Source organism: Wickerhamomyces ciferrii, contig 00091 (assembly GCF_000313485.1).
Source record: "Wickerhamomyces ciferrii WGS project CAIF00000000 data, strain NRRL Y-1031 F-60-10, contig 00091, whole genome shotgun sequence".
NCBI classification, from domain to species: Eukaryota; Fungi; Ascomycota; class Saccharomycetes; order Phaffomycetales; family Wickerhamomycetaceae; genus Hansenula; species Hansenula ciferrii.
The window spans coordinates 39,922-58,448 of NW_011887649.1; the positions used below are offsets into that span (position 1 = coordinate 39,922).

General features: G+C 33.4%; 10 protein-coding genes across 10 annotated transcripts; 7 read left to right on the forward strand and 3 right to left on the reverse strand.

Moving 5' to 3' along the window:
- Positions 1-85: 85 nt before the first annotated feature.
- Positions 86-1,628, forward strand: TFB2 (TFIIH/NER complex subunit TFB2; the record flags this gene model as incomplete). Its single annotated transcript, XM_011275998.1, has 2 exons — positions 86-169; positions 246-1,628. 2 exons carry the CDS (start codon positions 86-88, stop codon positions 1,626-1,628), a joined length of 1,467 nt encoding a protein of 488 aa, XP_011274300.1.
- A 62-nt stretch (positions 1,629-1,690) lies between these two features.
- Positions 1,691-2,905, reverse strand: BN7_3407 (TauD/TfdA dioxygenase family protein; the record flags this gene model as incomplete). Its single annotated transcript, XM_011275999.1, has 1 exon — positions 1,691-2,905. The coding sequence occupies one exon, from the start codon at positions 2,903-2,905 to the stop codon at positions 1,691-1,693; it is 1,215 nt and encodes a 404-aa protein (XP_011274301.1).
- Positions 2,906-3,813: 908 nt separating this feature from the next.
- On the forward strand, positions 3,814-4,863 carry BN7_3408 (SDR family oxidoreductase; the record flags this gene model as incomplete). Its single annotated transcript, XM_011276000.1, has 1 exon — positions 3,814-4,863. The coding sequence occupies one exon, from the start codon at positions 3,814-3,816 to the stop codon at positions 4,861-4,863; it is 1,050 nt and encodes a 349-aa protein (XP_011274302.1).
- Positions 4,864-5,370: 507 nt separating this feature from the next.
- DFR1 (SDR family oxidoreductase) lies at positions 5,371-6,420 on the forward strand (the record flags this gene model as incomplete). The annotated part of the gene is made up of 1 exon (XM_011276001.1): positions 5,371-6,420. One exon carries the CDS (start codon positions 5,371-5,373, stop codon positions 6,418-6,420), a length of 1,050 nt encoding a protein of 349 aa, XP_011274303.1.
- An 812-nt stretch (positions 6,421-7,232) lies between these two features.
- Positions 7,233-8,282, forward strand: BN7_3410 (SDR family oxidoreductase; the record flags this gene model as incomplete). Its single annotated transcript, XM_011276002.1, has 1 exon — positions 7,233-8,282. One exon carries the CDS (start codon positions 7,233-7,235, stop codon positions 8,280-8,282), a length of 1,050 nt encoding a protein of 349 aa, XP_011274304.1.
- Positions 8,283-9,422: 1,140 nt separating this feature from the next.
- BN7_3411 (uncharacterized protein) lies at positions 9,423-10,190 on the reverse strand (the record flags this gene model as incomplete). Its single annotated transcript, XM_011276003.1, has 1 exon — positions 9,423-10,190. One exon carries the CDS (start codon positions 10,188-10,190, stop codon positions 9,423-9,425), a length of 768 nt encoding a protein of 255 aa, XP_011274305.1.
- Positions 10,191-10,741: 551 nt separating this feature from the next.
- Positions 10,742-11,920, forward strand: BIO2 (biotin synthase; the record flags this gene model as incomplete). The annotated part of the gene is made up of 1 exon (XM_011276004.1): positions 10,742-11,920. The coding sequence occupies one exon, from the start codon at positions 10,742-10,744 to the stop codon at positions 11,918-11,920; it is 1,179 nt and encodes a 392-aa protein (XP_011274306.1).
- Positions 11,921-12,321: 401 nt separating this feature from the next.
- On the reverse strand, positions 12,322-13,829 carry BN7_3413 (IgA-specific serine endopeptidase; the record flags this gene model as incomplete). The annotated part of the gene is made up of 2 exons (XM_011276005.1): positions 12,322-13,724; positions 13,808-13,829. 2 exons carry the CDS (start codon positions 13,827-13,829, stop codon positions 12,322-12,324), a joined length of 1,425 nt encoding a protein of 474 aa, XP_011274307.1.
- Positions 13,830-14,762: 933 nt separating this feature from the next.
- BN7_3414 (L-threonine 3-dehydrogenase) lies at positions 14,763-15,848 on the forward strand (the record flags this gene model as incomplete). The annotated part of the gene is made up of 1 exon (XM_011276006.1): positions 14,763-15,848. The coding sequence occupies one exon, from the start codon at positions 14,763-14,765 to the stop codon at positions 15,846-15,848; it is 1,086 nt and encodes a 361-aa protein (XP_011274308.1).
- A 618-nt stretch (positions 15,849-16,466) lies between these two features.
- Positions 16,467-18,224, forward strand: BN7_3415 (uncharacterized protein; the record flags this gene model as incomplete). The annotated part of the gene is made up of 2 exons (XM_011276007.1): positions 16,467-17,889; positions 17,950-18,224. 2 exons carry the CDS (start codon positions 16,467-16,469, stop codon positions 18,222-18,224), a joined length of 1,698 nt encoding a protein of 565 aa, XP_011274309.1.
- Positions 18,225-18,527: the final 303 nt, after the last annotated feature.

Genomic DNA, 18,527 nt, shown 5'->3' on the forward strand with positions numbered 1-18,527 from the left:
GTAAGTGAAATCAGAAATTTGGTTTGATATATGGACTATTTTGATCTATATTCAGGTATTCTGGTGGTACTGCTCCATTACAAATATGTCCTCGTATCTGTTCAAGTCAAACGTCAATGAGTACCTGGAAGGACTCCCAGAATCTGTCCAGTCGAGGCTCTACCAATCAGTATGTATTCCCTTGTCTATTGATCTAATAGCCACATTCATATATGGGAAGAATATCAAATCTAACAATATTATAGCCTGCTACTTGTTTAGCCATCTATAGACTTTTACCAGGTCTTGCCAAATTCTTCATCATGTCTATGGTATTCAATGAAAAACCTCAAGCTGTTCGTGATTTTGATAGTTGGGTTAAACCAAATGGTAAAATGGATTTAGTGGAAGCCCTACGATCAATTAAAAGTTTACATTTATTAAAAGAAGCTAATGGAATTGCTATTATGAATCCTGTGTTCCGTAAAAGTTTCAGAAATGTATTAACTGGTAATGAAATAGGTAATTCATTTGGTGTCTTGTGTGATACTGATGATACTCATAAAGTTAGTGTGGAGTTTCTTGATCAATACGCAGCTAATAAATGGGAAACAATTTTACATTTCATGGTTGGTACTGAATTGGAACAAAGTCCAAGTCCTGGTGTATTGAGTCTGCTGACTCATAGTGGATTGATGGAAGGGAAATCTGTTAAAGATATGTTAATCACAAATGAAGGTTTCCAATTCTTATTACAAGATGTTAATGCACAATTATGGACTTTATTATTACAATATTTAAGAATGGCTGAAAGTTTACAAATGGACCCTGTGGATGTTTTAAATTTTATATTCATGTTAGGGTCATTAGAACTGGGTAAAGATTATTCTTTATCCGCGTTAAGTGAAACTCAAGTTAATATGTTGGGTGATTTAAGAGATTATGGATTAATATATCAACGTAAATCCACTTCAAGAAGGTTTTATCCTACAAGACTTGCTACAACATTGACATCTGATACTACATCATTAAGATCAGCATCAAGTGCTATGAATAAAGTTATTGAAAATGCTAAAGATAGTGCTTATACACCAACAAATATAGAAAATTCTGGTACTATAATTATAGAAACAAATTTCAAAGTTTATGCATATACAAATTCACCATTACAAATTGCCATTTTAAATTTATTTGTTCATTTAAAAGCAAGATTTTCCAACTTGGTCACGGGTCAAATTACAAGAGAATCTATCAGAAAAGCACTTGTAAGTGGTATAACATCTGAACAAATCATATCATATTTAGAATCACATGCACATCCACAACTACGAAGAGCTGCTGAAGAAGAATTAAACAAGAAGAATGGATTTGAATCAAATAATCATGGTGAAAAAATTCAAATTTTACAACCAACAATTGCAGATCAAATTAAACTATGGCAATTAGAATTAGATAGAATCATGTCATTTGATGGATATTTATTTACAGATTTTTCAAGTGATCAAGAATATCAAGTTTTATCAAAATATTCCGAAGAAATTGGTGTTTTATTATGGAATGATTCCTCGAAGAAGAAATTTTTCGTTACAAAAGAAGGTAATTCTCAAGTTATTGCATTTGCTAATAGAAGGCTTAAAAAGAAGGCATAAATCTACGTTTCAAAATAATACAGGTAATATTCAATTACAATTTCATTTTTCTTGTAAACAATCTAATTAGCAAGTCCTAAAGCTTCTCTTTGTGATTTAGAATTTGGATCAAAATATGGAACTTCAGCTAATGCACTAACTCTAGTACCATGTCTTGGTTCATTATCATCAATATAATCCCAAACTGCTGCATGTTGACTAACTCTATTATCCCAAAGTGCAGTTGAGCCGAGTTTTGGATCATTTGGTTTCCAATTAAATCTAACTTGAATATCTAAATTTTTTTCATAAACATCAAATAAATAATTCAAGATTAATTTTGATTCATCAGGTTCTAATCCTTTGATACTTACAGACCAACCACGATTCACGTATAATGATTTCCAACCTGTAACTGGATGAGTTCTAACCAAAGGTGTCTCTCTAGTGATTTGCTTACCACCATTCAATGGATCATCACGATCAAGATAAGTATGCATTGATCTTTGAACCACAACTTTACCTTCCAAAAATTTTTGAAATTCTGGTGATAATTTATCATAAGCTGCATAACCTGAAGACCAAAAAGTATCACCACCAACGGAAGGGATTGTATCATTGTGTAAAATAGTAACACCTGGTGGTTGTCTTTCATGAGGTAAATCTGAATGCCATCTACCAGTCCCAGATTTTGCAGTCTTGAAAGTAATTTTTTGTTTAGCTAATTCATTCCAAATAACAGTTGTACCTGGTAATCCAGGAACATGATTTTGTTGAGGATGATGTTCAACTTGTCCAAAAAACTCACCAATTTGTAATTGTCTTTGTGGTGAAAGATCTTGATCTCTAAAGAAAACAACAACCCTTTCAGCAATTAATAATCCTAATTCTTCCAATTCTTGTTCATTTAAATCAGCTAATTGAACACCAATCAATTCAGTACCAATATGTTTTGTTAAATGTTTCACTTGTTTGACTTTACTGAATAGTGCTTTCTTCTCTGGATCAGCATTTTTACCTCTTGGAATATAATCAACTGGTTTATCTCTAATCTTTTGAGCATCATCAACGTATAATGGGATTTGTTCAGATGGTGGTTTTTCTGGATACCCTTTACTTAAATCAACACCATGTCTTTCAAATCTATCTCTAGCATTTTGAGGTAACTTATCAATAAAGTTATTTGAATATCCACCTCCGACTCTATTGGAGACATCAACTTCAATCTTTAAACTTTGAGTTTGGGCCTGAAGTTTGTTAACCTCTTGTGATTTTTGAGTGGTTGTTTCAATTGACATTTTGAACTCTTTAGTGATCTAATTTTATGGTGTCCGTTGATTTCTTGAAAACAGGATCATATGCCTTTTTATAATCATACTGGCTTTAATTATTCAGTTTCTCCACAGTACAAATCGCTTGTGATAATACACTTCACAGCTACTTCATCTGGTAAGCTTACACAGTTTCTTCGTATCCACAGTTTTCTCACGGAGTATATGCTATATAGTAGACATAAAGTCGACAAAACAGAATATTGAGATTCGAGATATACAAGCTTCGTATATCTAGCTGTCTTATCAGATGTCAAATAATAAATCAAGCCGTGGCAGGTGGTACTGGCTCTAGTTGAGTCTTCAGCATTGGGTATCTTAGACGATTGTGTCTGATAAATATATTTATAAGCTAATTAGTAATATTGTTATCAATATGCATCGGGATTCGGATATGATATTGCACTCACTGCATCAATGGCTTACGATTGTGTGTGTTTGGTATACAAAGTGGTGATGATTATGAGATTTATGGAGATATAATTGATAAGATAATGAAGATGTTTAAGTGGCTTGAATGTGTCTAATAGTGAGAATCTCTATTGGTAACTTAGTAACTGAGTTTATTAAAAGTGATGATTATACGGGTGTATAAGCTCATTCTTTTGAATATATTATCCGCAGTATTAAGCAATTAACGGTTATTAAGTACTAGAATGAATAGCATCTATTTGATCGTATTAGTTAATTAAGGTACAGCAATATCAAAATCAAACCCTTTGGGTGTTTCCCAGAAATTCACATCTCACATCTCCCTTAATTCCATTATATAAACAGACTTGAATCATAATTTGGACTTTCCTCAATATTCAGCTGATAGTATTATCCATCCATTTGAGCTACCAAATACAGAGTTAAATATCTTTCATCACAAAATGTCCACTAAAACTGTCTTACTTACCGGTGCTTCAGGGTTCATTGCCTTACACGTATTGAACGAGCTTTTAAAGAGAAATTATAATGTCATTGGTACTGTTAGATCTCAAGAAAAAGGTGATAACATTAAAGCTCAATTCAAGAAGGAATATCCAAATGCTCAATTAAGTTTTTCCATTGTTGAAGAGATTAGTGCTCCAGGTGCTTTTAATAAAGTTTTCCAAGAGCATCCTGAAATTGAAGAAGTTATACATACAGCTTCGCCATTCTCTTTTGGCTTGAATAAAGATTTCAAAGATGCTTACTTTATTCCAGCTACTGAAGGGACCAGAAACGTCTTGGAAGCTATCCAGTCCTATGGTAAAAATGTTAAAAATGTTGTTGTAACATCCTCATTTGCAACGGTGGTCAATGTTAACAAGGTTGGTGATAAGACTTTCATTCATACTGAAAAAACATGGAATCCAATTACTTGGGATCACGTTGATAATGAATTTAAAGCTTATATGGCTTCTAAGAAATATGCTGAAAAGCTTGCTAGAAATTTTGTTGATGAACAAAAGCCATCTTGGACATTAACAACTGTCCATCCACCATTAGTTTTGGGACCTCAAAAGTTTGAGTCATCATTAGCAAATACAACTTTGAATACATCAGCTGAAACTATCAACAAACTATTAGCATCTGATCCAAGTGACACACATTTCTTTGATAAACCAATTGGTACTACTGCCGATGTTCGTGATGTTGCTTTACTTCATGTCTTACCATTAGAGAATGAAAATGCATCTGGAAAGAGATTAATTACTATTCAAGCTAAATATAATGGTCAAAAGATCTTGAATATCATCAATGGAAATTTCCCTGAATTGAATGGTAAGATTGCTAAAGGATCCCCAGATGGTGCTGATGAACATGCTGAAGAAAATTCCATTTATTATGATATTTCAAAAACTTTGGAATGGACTGGTATTAAATCCTGGACCACTTTAGAAGAAACTGTTAAAGATTCTGTTAGACAAATTTTGGATTATAGATCCAGACACTGATTATTAAATGATATCAAGCAATTGATACTAGTTTGTCAGCACTTGATAAATTATATATATACATATATATACTCAAGTTTTCTTATTGTATTAGTACCATGCGAGTAGATTAATCACTAAGAGCAGCTATATACTTATTTTGGTAGATCTATTAATAGGCACCTCAAGACTATTATAACTGTTATATTGAATTAAAACAAACATCAAACATATAAAGTAAGATAACATTACAAGCTCAATCTATCAAAGACTCATTAACAATAGTTTACTCATTAAAGCACTGGTGGTTTTTCTAAGCATCATATCGGATAACTTTGAGTTTTTCTGACAACTTTTACACGCTTATCTCCCCAAACGCCACAGCTCCCCTAAATTCCGTTGACCGTTCTAGACGTAGTATAAAAAAGCTTGAATCGCCATTGTACAAAAATCTTTCATGTCATAGAGTGCTTTCATATTAATTTAATTACGCTATTATTCACTGATCTAAACATAGCTCACTCAAAGATGTCAACTAAAACTGTCTTGCTTACTGGTGCTTCAGGCTTCATTGCGTTGCACACATTGGACCAATTACTAAAGAGAAACTACACCGTCATTGGTACTGTTAGATCCCAAGATAAAGCTGATAACATCACAGTTCAATTCAAAAAGGAGTATCCAAGTGCTCAATTAACATTTGCCATTGTGGAAGATATCGGTGCGTCAGGTGCTTTTAACAAAGTTTTCCAAGATCATCCTGAAATTGAAGGGGTCTTACATACTGCTTCACCATTCTCGTTTGGGTTGAATAAGGACTTCAAAGATGCATATTTTACACCAGCTACTGAAGGTACAAAGAATGTTTTAGAAGCTATTCAGAATTATGGTAAAAATGTTAAAAACGTTGTTGTCACATCTTCAAATGCTGCTGTGGCAAATGCTGATAAGGTTGGTGATAAAACTTTCATCCATACTGAGGAAACCTGGAATCCAATTACCTGGGATGATGTTGATAATGAATTGAAAGCGTATATTGCCTCTAAAAAATTAGCTGAAAAGCTAGCATGGGAATTTGTTGCTGAACAAAAACCATTGTGGAAATTAACAACAGTTAACCCAACATTAGTTTGGGGACCTCAAAAGTTTGAATCATCATTAGCAAATAAAACATTGAATACATCAGCTGAAGCTATCAATAAACTATTATCATCTGATCCAAATGACACACACTTTTTTGATAAACCAATCGGTACTTCTATTGATGTTCGTGACGTTGCCTTACTCCATGTTTTACCGTTAGAAAATGAAAACGTATCTGGAAAGAGATTATATCCTATCCAAGATGAATTCAATGGCCAAAGGATCTTAAATATCATCAATAGAAACTTTCCAGAATTAGAGAGTAAAATTGCCAAAGGATCACTAGATGGTGCTGATAAACATGCCGAAGAAAACACCATCTATTATGATACTTCAAAAACTTTGGAATGGACTGGTATTAAATCTTGGATCCCTTTGGAAGAAACAGTTAAAGACTCTGTTAGACAAATTTTGGATTATAGATCCAAACACTGATCATTGAATGATATCAAACAATTGATACTAGCTTGTAAATTTTTGATTAATATATATTTTCAATTTTTCTATTGGACTGGTACCAGTAAATTACAACTATAGAATTGTATAATTTTTCTTTTTGTCGGGATCGGATATTGTCGCCTTTCGATACTCGAATATGGAAAGTACGTATTGAGAAGATGATTCCTTCAGACACCAAATATTTATACTATTTGATATACTGGTAATAATGTTGCTGCGACTATTAGATTTGTTAATAATTGATGTATCATGCATGAGGGAAACCAGTTAAGCCATTGGGGACTTGGGAGGAACTGAGTACCATCTCCGTATTAGTAATTATATATTGAAATAAGCAGCTAGTGCAATCCTAGAGCTGTAAAAGGACGTTTTAGAGGAATATATGTCCAATTAGAGGAAGGCACAGGGTGATTGGTACCAACTAGTGTAATAAACCTGAGGCTGTTGGGTGAGGTAGATAATAGGCACAAAGATAATAATTATTACACTGAAAAATCAAACATATGAAGTAAGCTAACATTACAAGCTCAATCAACCAAAAACTCATTAACAATAGTTCACACTTTAGAGCACTGGTGGTTTTTGTCAGCATATTGGATAACATACTTTAAGTTTCTCAATGCCAACACTTTATCTCCCTAAATTCCACAGCTCCCCTAAATTCCGTTAACCGTCATACGTATAAAGGAGCTTAAATCGCCATTTACAACATCTTTCAACTCATAGGGCGTTCTTATATTAATTTAATAAAAACACTATCTACATAACTAAACATAGCTCATTCAAAAATGGCAACTAAAACTGTCTTGCTTACTGGTGCTTCAGGCTTCATTGCCTTGCACACATTGGACCAATTACTAAAGAGAAACTACACCGTCATTGGTACTGTTAGATCCCAAGATAAAGCTGATAATATCACAACTCAATTCAAAAAGGATTATCCAAATGCTCAATTAACCTTTGCCATTGTGGAAGATATTGGTGCACCAGGCGCTTTTAACAAAGTTTTCCAAGATCATCCTGAAATTGAAGGGGTTTTACATACAGCTTCACCAGTTTCTTTTGGCTTAAATGAGGATTTGAAAGACACATACTTCACACCAGCTACTGAAGGTACTAGAAACGTTCTGGAAGCTATCCAGACCTATGGTAAAAGTGTTAAAAATGTTGTTGTCACATCCTCGCTTGCTGCTGTGATCAATGGTAACAAGATTGGTGATAAAACTTTCATTCATACTGAAGAAACATGGAATCCAATCACTTGGGAGGATGTTAATACTGGACTTGAGGCTTACGTTGCTTCTAAAACATTAGCTGAAAAGCTGGCAAGAAAATTTGCTGATGAAAAGAAACCATCGTGGACATTAACCACTATCAACCCACCATTCGTTTTAGGACCTCAAAAGCTTGAATTTTCATTGACAAATAAAACTTTGAATACATCTGCGGAAATTGTCAATGAGCTATTATATTCAGATCCAAACGACACTCACTTCTTTGATGCTCCACTTGGTACTTTTATTGACGTTCGTGATGCTGCCTTAGTCCATGTCTTACCATTAGAGAACGAGAATTTATCTGGAAAAAGATTAATTCCAATTCAAGATGTGTATAATGGTCAGAAACTCTTAAATATCATCAACAAAACTTTTCCAGAATTAGAGGGTAAGATTGCTAAAGGATCACCCGAAAATGCTGATAGACATGCTGAAGAGAGTAACATCTATTATGATACTTCAAAGACTTTGGAATGGACTGGTATTAAATCTTGGATCACTTTGGAAGAATCTGTTAAGGATTCTGTTAGGCAAATTTTGGATTATAGATCCAAACACTGAACATGTATTACTGAAAGTTCAAATTCCTTGATTAATATATATAAGTTGTAAGTTTTTTAATGAATTGGTACCTGTAGAATAGTCTTTAGTATAGTAGGCTGTATCTCTTACGAGATAGAAGTAATTAGAAAAGACTATAGCCCGAAAATGTACACGTCTCAATTAACTTAAAAATAGTGTCTAGATCTATTTAGTTGAAGCATTAGGTGGTACCCTAAACGTTTTAAATTCATTAAAGAATAGGAATTCTAAATGACATTATTATATATCGGGCTCGGATATTGTCGCCTTTCTATGCCCGAACCATGGAAAATATCTGTTATTGAAACAACTTTCTTCAAACAACAAATTTTTTAATTTCAGACTAGTCTACTATGTGTAAAATTTTATTAAAATCCATACTATGCTATTAAATAGGATTGTTTTTTTATAAAGTTTTGAAAATAATAAAATTATATACTTCATATATTTAATTTTAAACTCAAAATTGAAAAACTTTAATATTTTAAATTTTTTTTTTCACGTTTTATACAAATTCAATAGCATATTCATAACCCTGAGCCTCAATTATAGTGAGTTTAATAGGTAAATTAGGAAGAATGAGCTTTACTATATCAAATTCATTCATTTCACTTATACCATACAAATTTCCACCGGCGGTACGCGGAAAATACGCATTCGCGGTTGTTTTTTTTTTTTTTTTTTAAAGTAATATGTATTAATATGAAATATATAAATGTATTTATAACTAACTTTGTAAAGTGTAGGCTCTACTGTTCATTTATCAGAACAATGATGGAAGATGAAATTAATTTGGTGAAGAAAACTGGAACGTTCCTTATATGTTTCCAGATTGCCTTATATTCATTAACTCATAACTAAATGTTCTGATCTAGCCTTCCGCTTTCTAAAATTGATCTTTAACTATAATGATTCACATAATGAAGTGTGATTGGAATTAAAATGAAGTGATATATTTATAATTTTTCTGAAAAGCCAAAGACTTTAGCTTGAAATCATAAATATCTTAAGAAGTGTAAAAAAATTGATAAATTGAACTTGATTTCCTGAAAACAGTATAATCATGTTGTGAATGAAGAATAATAAAGTTAATGATTGTTCTCAAAAATCTTGGGGTTTTTATCTCTGATGAGAATAAGTTCTAACCATCTGGTTCTCGGTCTTCAAAAATCTTGTCACTTCTGCCAAAATGTGTTGTGGTGAAATAGAAGGAACTTCTCTAACCCGACGACGAGATTGACGTAACGCCCAAACTATACCAATAAACTTAGATAACAAAAGCAGCTGTTGCTTATTAGCCAGATGTGGTGCTACCAGTGAACTAATTAATGGAGAACGATTATCTGTGGAAAGAACTTCCCATACTTGTTTTGAGATTGGACAATCTTGAAATAAATGAATAATGTCTTCAGTAACATCTAATTCTTGACATAATGAACAAAATGGAAGTCTAAGTCTTGGAAATTCTGGAATAAGTTCAACTGGAAAGATAAATTTATGATCTCTAAGTCCCAAATTAAACATTTGCAATGCTTCTAGGGAACCTAAACTGGATGTTTGAAATTTATAGACTTTATACCAGAACATGGCCCATCTTTCTTTCCCGACCAAGGAATCTTGTAGTTGCAAGAAATCCTCTCCAGCATAAATTGGATATCTTTCTTTGATTGAGTTTTCCTTGAATTTTAAATTTTTATTAAAATGCTTAAAACTTTCATATGACAGGATTTCTCCATTAATGTCTCTCACATTTTGATTAAGATTGATAAGAGCATCAGTAAGATCCTCCTCCGATGAGTCGCAAATTGACTCAAACAATTTGCAACCTGAAAAAGTTACAAAGATCAGAATTGAATTGATGGCTGAGGTCAGATCGTCAGATCGCATAGATTTGAGGTCGGTGTGAGTTAGATGTGTTATGAGAGGTTCAATTTACAGGTGGTAATATGTCGATAGTTGTTGCTGATCAACTATAGCTGAACAAAATTTCAGTCAAGATAGAAGATAGATCATGATTCACATTGCTATCGCCGGCGATATTGGTTGTTTAATAACATGAAGCTATATCGACATCAACTATAATGCATGTCATACCTGATCACCAATACGCTTATTAATTTCTCTGTCCAATGAAACTGCTGAATTGCTGAGATCTTGTTTGTCAATCTATGAAATGACCTTTATCCAAATTGTGAGTGGTTTCTCTTTAGACTCACAGATATTACCCAATTCGGAAATTTGAAGGAGTCAAAACTGGTTGGGCATAATCATCTGCAGTCGACAAAGGCTCAACAAAGACTAATGATTGATTGGTGTGAGTTGGTAGCGTTGGGAAAAATAATAAGAGAAGCTATTTATACTCATGATGATTTCTTCATATTGAAAAAAAACACATTGTTTTTTCCATTCAAATAGAAACTAGACACCATACATAAATAATGAGACCAAATACAATAAACACATTGGTTCGTGGTTTAAGACCATTTCATAGTTCAATAAAGAATGCTAGTCCTCCAGCTGTTTCAGCAGCCGCTGTCGAGATGGATCCAGAACCAGAATTCTTCCCACCAACACCTTCAAAATCTGCTTTAGAATTAGCAATGACTACAAATAAACCACTACATGCTTGGTCAAGAGAACAAATAAAAGAAATCTATCAAACTCCTTTAATTGAATTGATGCATTCAGCTCAATTACAACATAGAAAATATCATGATCCTACAAAAGTTCAATTATGTACTTTGATGAACATTAAGAGTGGTGGTTGTACTGAAGATTGTAAATATTGTTCACAATCTAATCGTTATAGTAAAGACACTGGTGTCAAGGCTGAAAGAATGGTTCAAGTCGATGAAGTTATTGAAGCTGCTAAAGAGGCTAAAGCTAATGGATCAACAAGATTTTGTATGGGTGCTGCATGGAGAGAAATGACTGGTAGAAAGAATGGGTTGAAAAAAGTTGGTGAAATGGTTAAAGCTGTCCATGATATGGGGATGGAAAGTTGTGTTACTTTAGGTATGATTAATGAAGAACAAGCTAAAGAATTGAAAGATGCTGGTCTTACAGCTTATAACCATAATATTGATACTTCAAGAGAACATTATAAAAAAGTTATCACTACAAGAAGTTACGATCAAAGATTGAAAACAATTAAGAATGTTCAAAATTCAGGTATTAAAGCTTGTACTGGTGGTATTTTAGGTCTTGGTGAAACTGAAGATGATCATGTTGGATTCCTTTATACATTATCAAACATGTCACCACATCCAGAATCTTTACCAATTAACAGATTAGTTCCAATCAAAGGTACTCCAATGTATGAAGAAGTTAAACACAAAAGAGTTAAACTTGATGCAATTGTTAGAACTATTGCCACTGCAAGATTGATTATGCCAGAAGCTATTATCAGATTAGCAGCTGGTAGATATACAATGAAAGAACATGAACAAGCTATGTGTTTTATGAGTGGATGTAATGCAGTTTTCACTGGTAAACAAATGTTAACAACTCAATGTAATGGTTGGGATGAAGATAAAGCAATGTTGAAAAGATGGGGTCTGGAACCTATGGAAAGTTTTAGTTACAAACCAAAAGAAGTTCATGCATGTTCTGCTTGATTTAGATAACTACAATTTTAAATTTTTTCAAACATTATATCATATTTAGTATATATATTACAAAATTCATAGTTAAAATATAGGTAGGCAAAAAATATAGAAAACAAATTATTAATAGGCAATAAACCACATGTAGGAAATTAAAAAAGGAAAATAAAATAGATTGAAAACTGAACCAAACAATCTTTAACAACAAAAATAGCAACGATTCATAGTTGTAAAATCAAACATAGAAATAAAGCATAAAACCATTCAAATCAATAATTATCTAATAGCTATTAAAATACACAGCTTTATCTAAACCAACCAGAAAATTAGATAAAATAAAATTAACACCTTGAAAAATTTTCACTTATATAAAAATCAAACACAGAAAACCAACAAAATTAATCATAAGAACGCTATGAGGCACCTCCAGATTTTTTCAATTGATCTTCTAAACCAACTTTTCTCAAAACTTCAGGTAATGAATTATATAACCAAGCAACTGTTTTCTTTCTATTATCACTACCAAGTCTTAAATCTTCAAAATAATCAAAACTTTCTTCTAATGAACAATTCTTCAGTTTTCTATAACGATCAATTCTAACAGCTAAAGCTTTAATTTTTTGATATTTTCTAATTTTCTTAACTTTATATGCTTTAGAAACTTTTTCAACTTGTGGTTTTAATGAATTATAATATTCATAATAAACATCTTCAACTCTATTGAAATCATTATGTATAATCAAATCATAGTTTTCAGCATCAAATTCACTTGCTCTGTTGTTGGATCTTTGTAAACGACTTGCGCTTGGTATCGTTATTGAAGTATCAGTATTTGCTGAACTTATTGAAGTATCTTCTGGTCTTGCAACACTTGAATTAGGTTCTCCAGTGGTTGGGGTAATAGAATTAGAGTGTACTCTATATTGACCTCTTCTATTTGAGCTTGGATCCATGAACACAAAATCAATTCTTGAACTATTACTTCCTGGTTGATTATTATTGTTTGCATTCAATTGCGCTTCTGAATCATCAACATATTGATTATTTATAAATCTAATCATCGAACCATTAGCATTTTGATCCGTTAAAGCAGGATCTAACACTGGTGTATGAGCACTTGGACCTGGTTGATTAACTGGTGGTGGATGTGCAACAGCTTGATGTGGAGTGGAATGTTGAGTTGGTGACTGTTGTGAAATATGTTGATGATGACCATGATGTGAATGATGATGATGATGTTGCTGCTGTTGTTGCTGTTGATGATGATGTGCTTGTTGTTGGGCTTGTTGCTGAGCATGAGCATGAGCTTGTGCCTGTGCCTGAGCTTGGGCTTGTTGTTGAGCTTGTACTTGAGCTTGTTGTTGGGCCGCTTGGGATTGAGCTTGAGCTTGAGCTTGTTGAGCTTGAACAACCTGTTGTTGTGGGTCTGCAGTGACATGTGAATTGGAAGATGTAGAGCCATTAGCTGAATGGGTTGATGCAGCTATGAACGATGGATCTTGGAATGGGTTCACAGCTTGGTGGGATGAGTTGCCATTCATCATTTGATTTCCATTATTTTGTGCATTGTTTTGATTACCACCACCTTGATTCAGATTGAATGGATTCACTGGTTGAATAACAAATCTTTGATTGGAAATTAAACCTTTCATTTCTTGATTTTCTTTGATTAAAAGATCAACAACAGAGTTCAATTGATTGAATTTGGCATTTTGTCTTTCAAATAGATCATTAATTCTTTTGTTTATACCTTCATTATTAGCAGCGACATAGGCCTTTTGCTCGCGTAATAAAGCCTTTAAAGTCTCAATTTCTTCTCTAAAAACAGCTGGACTCTATCAAAACACGTAATTAGTATATTTAAATACATTAAATCTATCAATTAAAACAGATTCATACTCACGTTAACGTTTGTTGACATTATAAATGTACTAGATGCGCGCAGCGAATAGATCCTTCACTTGCAAATTCTCTACCCTGACCCGCTTGTAAACTATGAATGACTGGTACTTCTTCACTTAAAGCAGCCTGTGAATAACCTGTGTGGAATTTTCTTTGGATCTGAAGCCAAATGTTTGTGTCAATTTGGCGTCTATAACAATACTGAAAAGTAATTTCGCCAGTTCAGGTCCTCTTTTTGTTTATTTATCCCGTTAAAGAAATTTGAGCTTTTTTTTCGTTTTGCAATTTTCAGAAAATGTTGATGAAAATGAAAATTTCGCAAAAAACGAAAAAAAAATTAGAAAAATTGCGAAGATGAGTCAGCGCTGAGTCAGCACAATAAAGGCACCACATATTTTTGAGATTTGTAGACTCAGGACTCAGGAGTCAGGAAATCTGGGGGATTAGGGATTAGTGCGGGTTGTTTGTTGGACATGGGAAGATTGTGTAAAGAGAAAGGTGTTAAATTATTAATTAAGGAAAGAAAATTGGGATCCTGGTATCTCTCCAATTATTATATGAGGGACTTCACCTTTGATCATCGGTCATATTGTTTTATCATTTGATACTATACATCCTTTGAAACTCCGAAAGGTTTTCTAATAAAGTTTCGAAATTCTTGATAATGAGACACAAATCGAACGACTATGATGGTCATTTCTTCCAATGAGTTTTCATCCCACCCAAATCCAGTACCTATGTATCGGAGTTTGTGAAGTACAATAGCCTTTGAGGTATACATGCTAATCTGCCCCCTGGAGTTTAATGTTAAGCTTAAATACCCCAGACGTGGGGTGTCACATTGGATCCTTATCCTAATTTGAACAAGTATAAATTAAGGGGTTTTTCCAAATTATCTGATGAAGTCAATTGATGTCAATCAGTCTCAAAAATCAATTACAATCCATTCACAATGTCTATGAAAGCTTTAGTATACAACGGACCAGGTAAAAGAGAATTCAAACAGGTTCCAATCCCAAAAATTGAAAGTTCCAAAGATGCAGTGATTAAATTAGAAGCTACAACAATTTGTGGTACAGATTTACACATTTTCAAAGGTGATGTTCCAGAAGTCAAAGAAGGTACAATCTTAGGTCATGAAGGTATCGGAAGAGTTCATGAAGTTGGTTCAGATGTTACTAAGTTCAAAGTTGGTGATCGTGTTTTAGTTGCATGTATTACTGCCTGTGGAAGCTGTGTTTACTGTAAGAAGAACTTACAATCCCACTGTCTTGATGGTGGCTGGATTCTAGGTCATAACATCAATGGTACACAAGCTGAATACACTCGTATTCCTTATGCTGATAACTCTTTGCATAATGTTGAAAAATATGAAGGCAAAGTTTCAGATGAAGCATTGTTGATGATTTCAGATGCTATGCCAACTGGTAATGAAATTGGTGCTTTGAATGGTCAAATTACTGAAGGTGACGTTGTTGCAATTGTTGGTGCTGGTGGTATTGGTAGTTCTGCCTTAGTTGCAGTTAAATCATTCAACCCAGGATTGATTATTGTCATTGACCCTGATGAAGAAAGATTAAGAGTTGCAAAGGAAAAATTTGGTGCTGATGTTGGTATTAATCCAACTAAAGTTGATGTTGTTGAAGAAATTAGTAAACTTGTTGCTACTGTTAATGTAGGCGAAAGAGCTAATTTGACAAACAAAGTTGATGTTGCAATTGAAGCTGTCGGTATTCCACAAACTTTTGACACTTGTCAAAACATTATCGCACCAGGTGGAAGAATTGCAAATGTTGGTGTTCATGGTAAAGCCGTGAACTTCAATATTCAAGACTTATGGTCACAAAACATTACATTGGCTACAGGTTTGGTCAATGCTTACTCTATTCCTGAATTACTTGAAAAAGTTGCTTCTAACAGAGCTGATCCATCTGGACTTGTAACTCACAAGTTCACTTTTGACCAGATGGAAGAATCATATGAAACATTTGGAGATGCGTCCAAGAACAAATGTATCAAAGTGTTTGTAAAATTTTAGTCTCTTTACTTGTATATGACTTTAATTATTAAAGAAACGAAAGTATGAATATGTGTCAAAAATTGGTACTGTACTGTCAAACCCAACGTGTATATAAAAACCCACACATAAGAATCGCCAAAATCAATTGTTTACGTTTTGATTTCACTTGTCTAGTACCTACCAACCACAAAACATCCATAGACCATCAACGTTACACTAAACCTTAAATCAATTGTTCAATGAAGAATGGTCATTGGTCACTATATATCACTAGCGCCTGATCTCCCCAATTACCCTGGTGTTCTTTGTTTGGCATTTTCAAGAGTGTCTCTTCACAGTTAAGATGCTAACCTCAAAGGTATAAAAAGAATGGAAGTGTGTGCACAGTTACCAGAAATAAGGTGAGATAACTACTAAACGCCAAAATATCTGACAGGTATGCACAGCAGATGATAGTGTATATTTATGATCTGGGGTGGCTTTAACCTTTGAGGTATAGATTGTGGTATCGCTAAGCAAAGAAGGGATAGTATAAATAGTCTTGATCATCTGGAAAGTTACCAAAATGAGTAGAGAATATTATTTTTGTTGATAATAGTTTTTAAAACTGACTAATACATTTGTGAGCTAAAGAGAATGACTGAAGTATTTGATATACCTGAAACCAATTTTAAAGAAGTTATAATCATAGGTGGCGGTCCATGTGGGTTAGCTACTGCTTCAAGATTATGTGAAGAAACTCCTGGTGCTATATTTTCTGACGGTGAACATCAAAGATTCCACTGGCTACGTCAAAGAGGTAATGCTACAAATATAATTGGTAAGAAAAAACGTTCATTATCCAAATCAAATAGAAGATATACACCTGATGAAATAATGGTTTTAGACAAAGTTAGTGATAGATTCATGGGTCAATGGGATAATCAATTTGAAGCTGTTGATATTCCTCACCTTAGATCTCCAATGTTTTTTCACCCAGATCCAAATGATATTGATGGATTATTGTCTTTTGCTCATTCTAGTGGTCGTCAAAATGAATTGAAGGAAATCAATGGTGTTGTTGGTCAAGAAATTACTAAACATCAACAAAAGAAAATGAGAAGCAAGAGAAAAAACAGTATGGAGATGAAAAGTTCAAAGCAAAAAAATGTTGGTCTTGTAGAAATTGATCATAGAAATAGATTTGATTATTATAGACCAGGTACAAAACTTTTCCATGATTTTTGTGAGAGTTTAGTTAATAGATATGAGTTAGAAAATGTTGTTCGTCAAGCTGATGTTGTTGACATCAAGTATGGTGAAGTAAACAAAATAATGCTTAATGGTGAAATTGAAAATGGTATGGGCTTTCAAATCGAAACTGCTGATGGTGATATTTTTGGCTGCAAAGTTGCAATATTAGCGGTTGGACCTGCTGGTGAACCAAATTATCCATTATTACCAGAGATTGATAATAAATTTGGGGTAGGAAGCTGTCATGCTGCTCAAATGTTTAGAAAGCAAGCAATGGTTCCAACTCAACGTATGCAAGATAAAATAAATATGAAGAAGCATACCGAAGTTGTTGTGATCGGTGGTGGATTAACATCTGCCCAGTTGACTGAGTTGCTGGTCAAAAAAGGTGTCGGTAAAATTCATTATGTTATAAGAGGTGAAATCAAAATCAAGCACTTCGATTTTCACCTTGAATGGGTTACTAAGTATCAAAATTTCATGAAGTCAACTTTTTGGATGAAAGATACTGATATGGAAAGATATGAAATGATTGAGGATGCTAGAGGGGGCGGTTCAGTGAACCCACAATACCATAAAGTGTTAATGAAATTAGCTGATATGGGTAAAATAGAGATTCATAAACACTGTGAAATTAAAGATAAGGTATGGGATGAAGAAAAACAATTATGGTCTAATGTTGAGTTCATGGACAAAATAAATAATACTACGAAGACATTTACTGACATTGACTATATTCTTTATGCTACTGGTATTAAAGCTGATGTTGAAAGCTTACCAATGATGAAAAGTATCTGTACTGAACACCCAATTGAAGTTATCAAAGGTATACCATGTCTAACAGATGACTTACAATGGAATAAAGAAGTTCCGCTATTTTGATTAGGTAGATTTGCAATGCTAAGAACCGGACCATCATCTGCAAATTTAGATGGTGGCAGAATTGGTGCTGAAAGAATCGGCTGGTATGTTCAACATCTGAAGGAAACTGGGAGTATGAAATATCAGAAGATTGTTTCAATTGACGGTCAAGCCATTATGAGTGACGAAAAACCTGAAGTTAAGGAGATTGAATATAAAAGTGATAAAGTTACAGATATGATGAAATGTACCGGTGGTCGTGTTAACTGGTATAGTTTTCTTGATACAGCTGCTGCTTGAATAAACAGGTGTGAATATTCAATATAACTGGAAGATATTTGGAAATTAATGATTTTATGTAGGCTAGAACTGTTATTTCATAAAATCATACAGTTTTTTTTTTTCGTATAATAATATTTATTGAAATCACTATATAACAATTTTATAAATATAAAAAGTAGTTATAAAATTTGAAACTAAAAGATACATCCTCAATGGAGTTTGTATAGAAAAAAAGAGTCTCCTGTGATTCCCTCATTTGATTTGGATCTCTTTGATCTTTATGGTTTGTTGGAACTAAGTTCTTTTATTATGATTAAGATT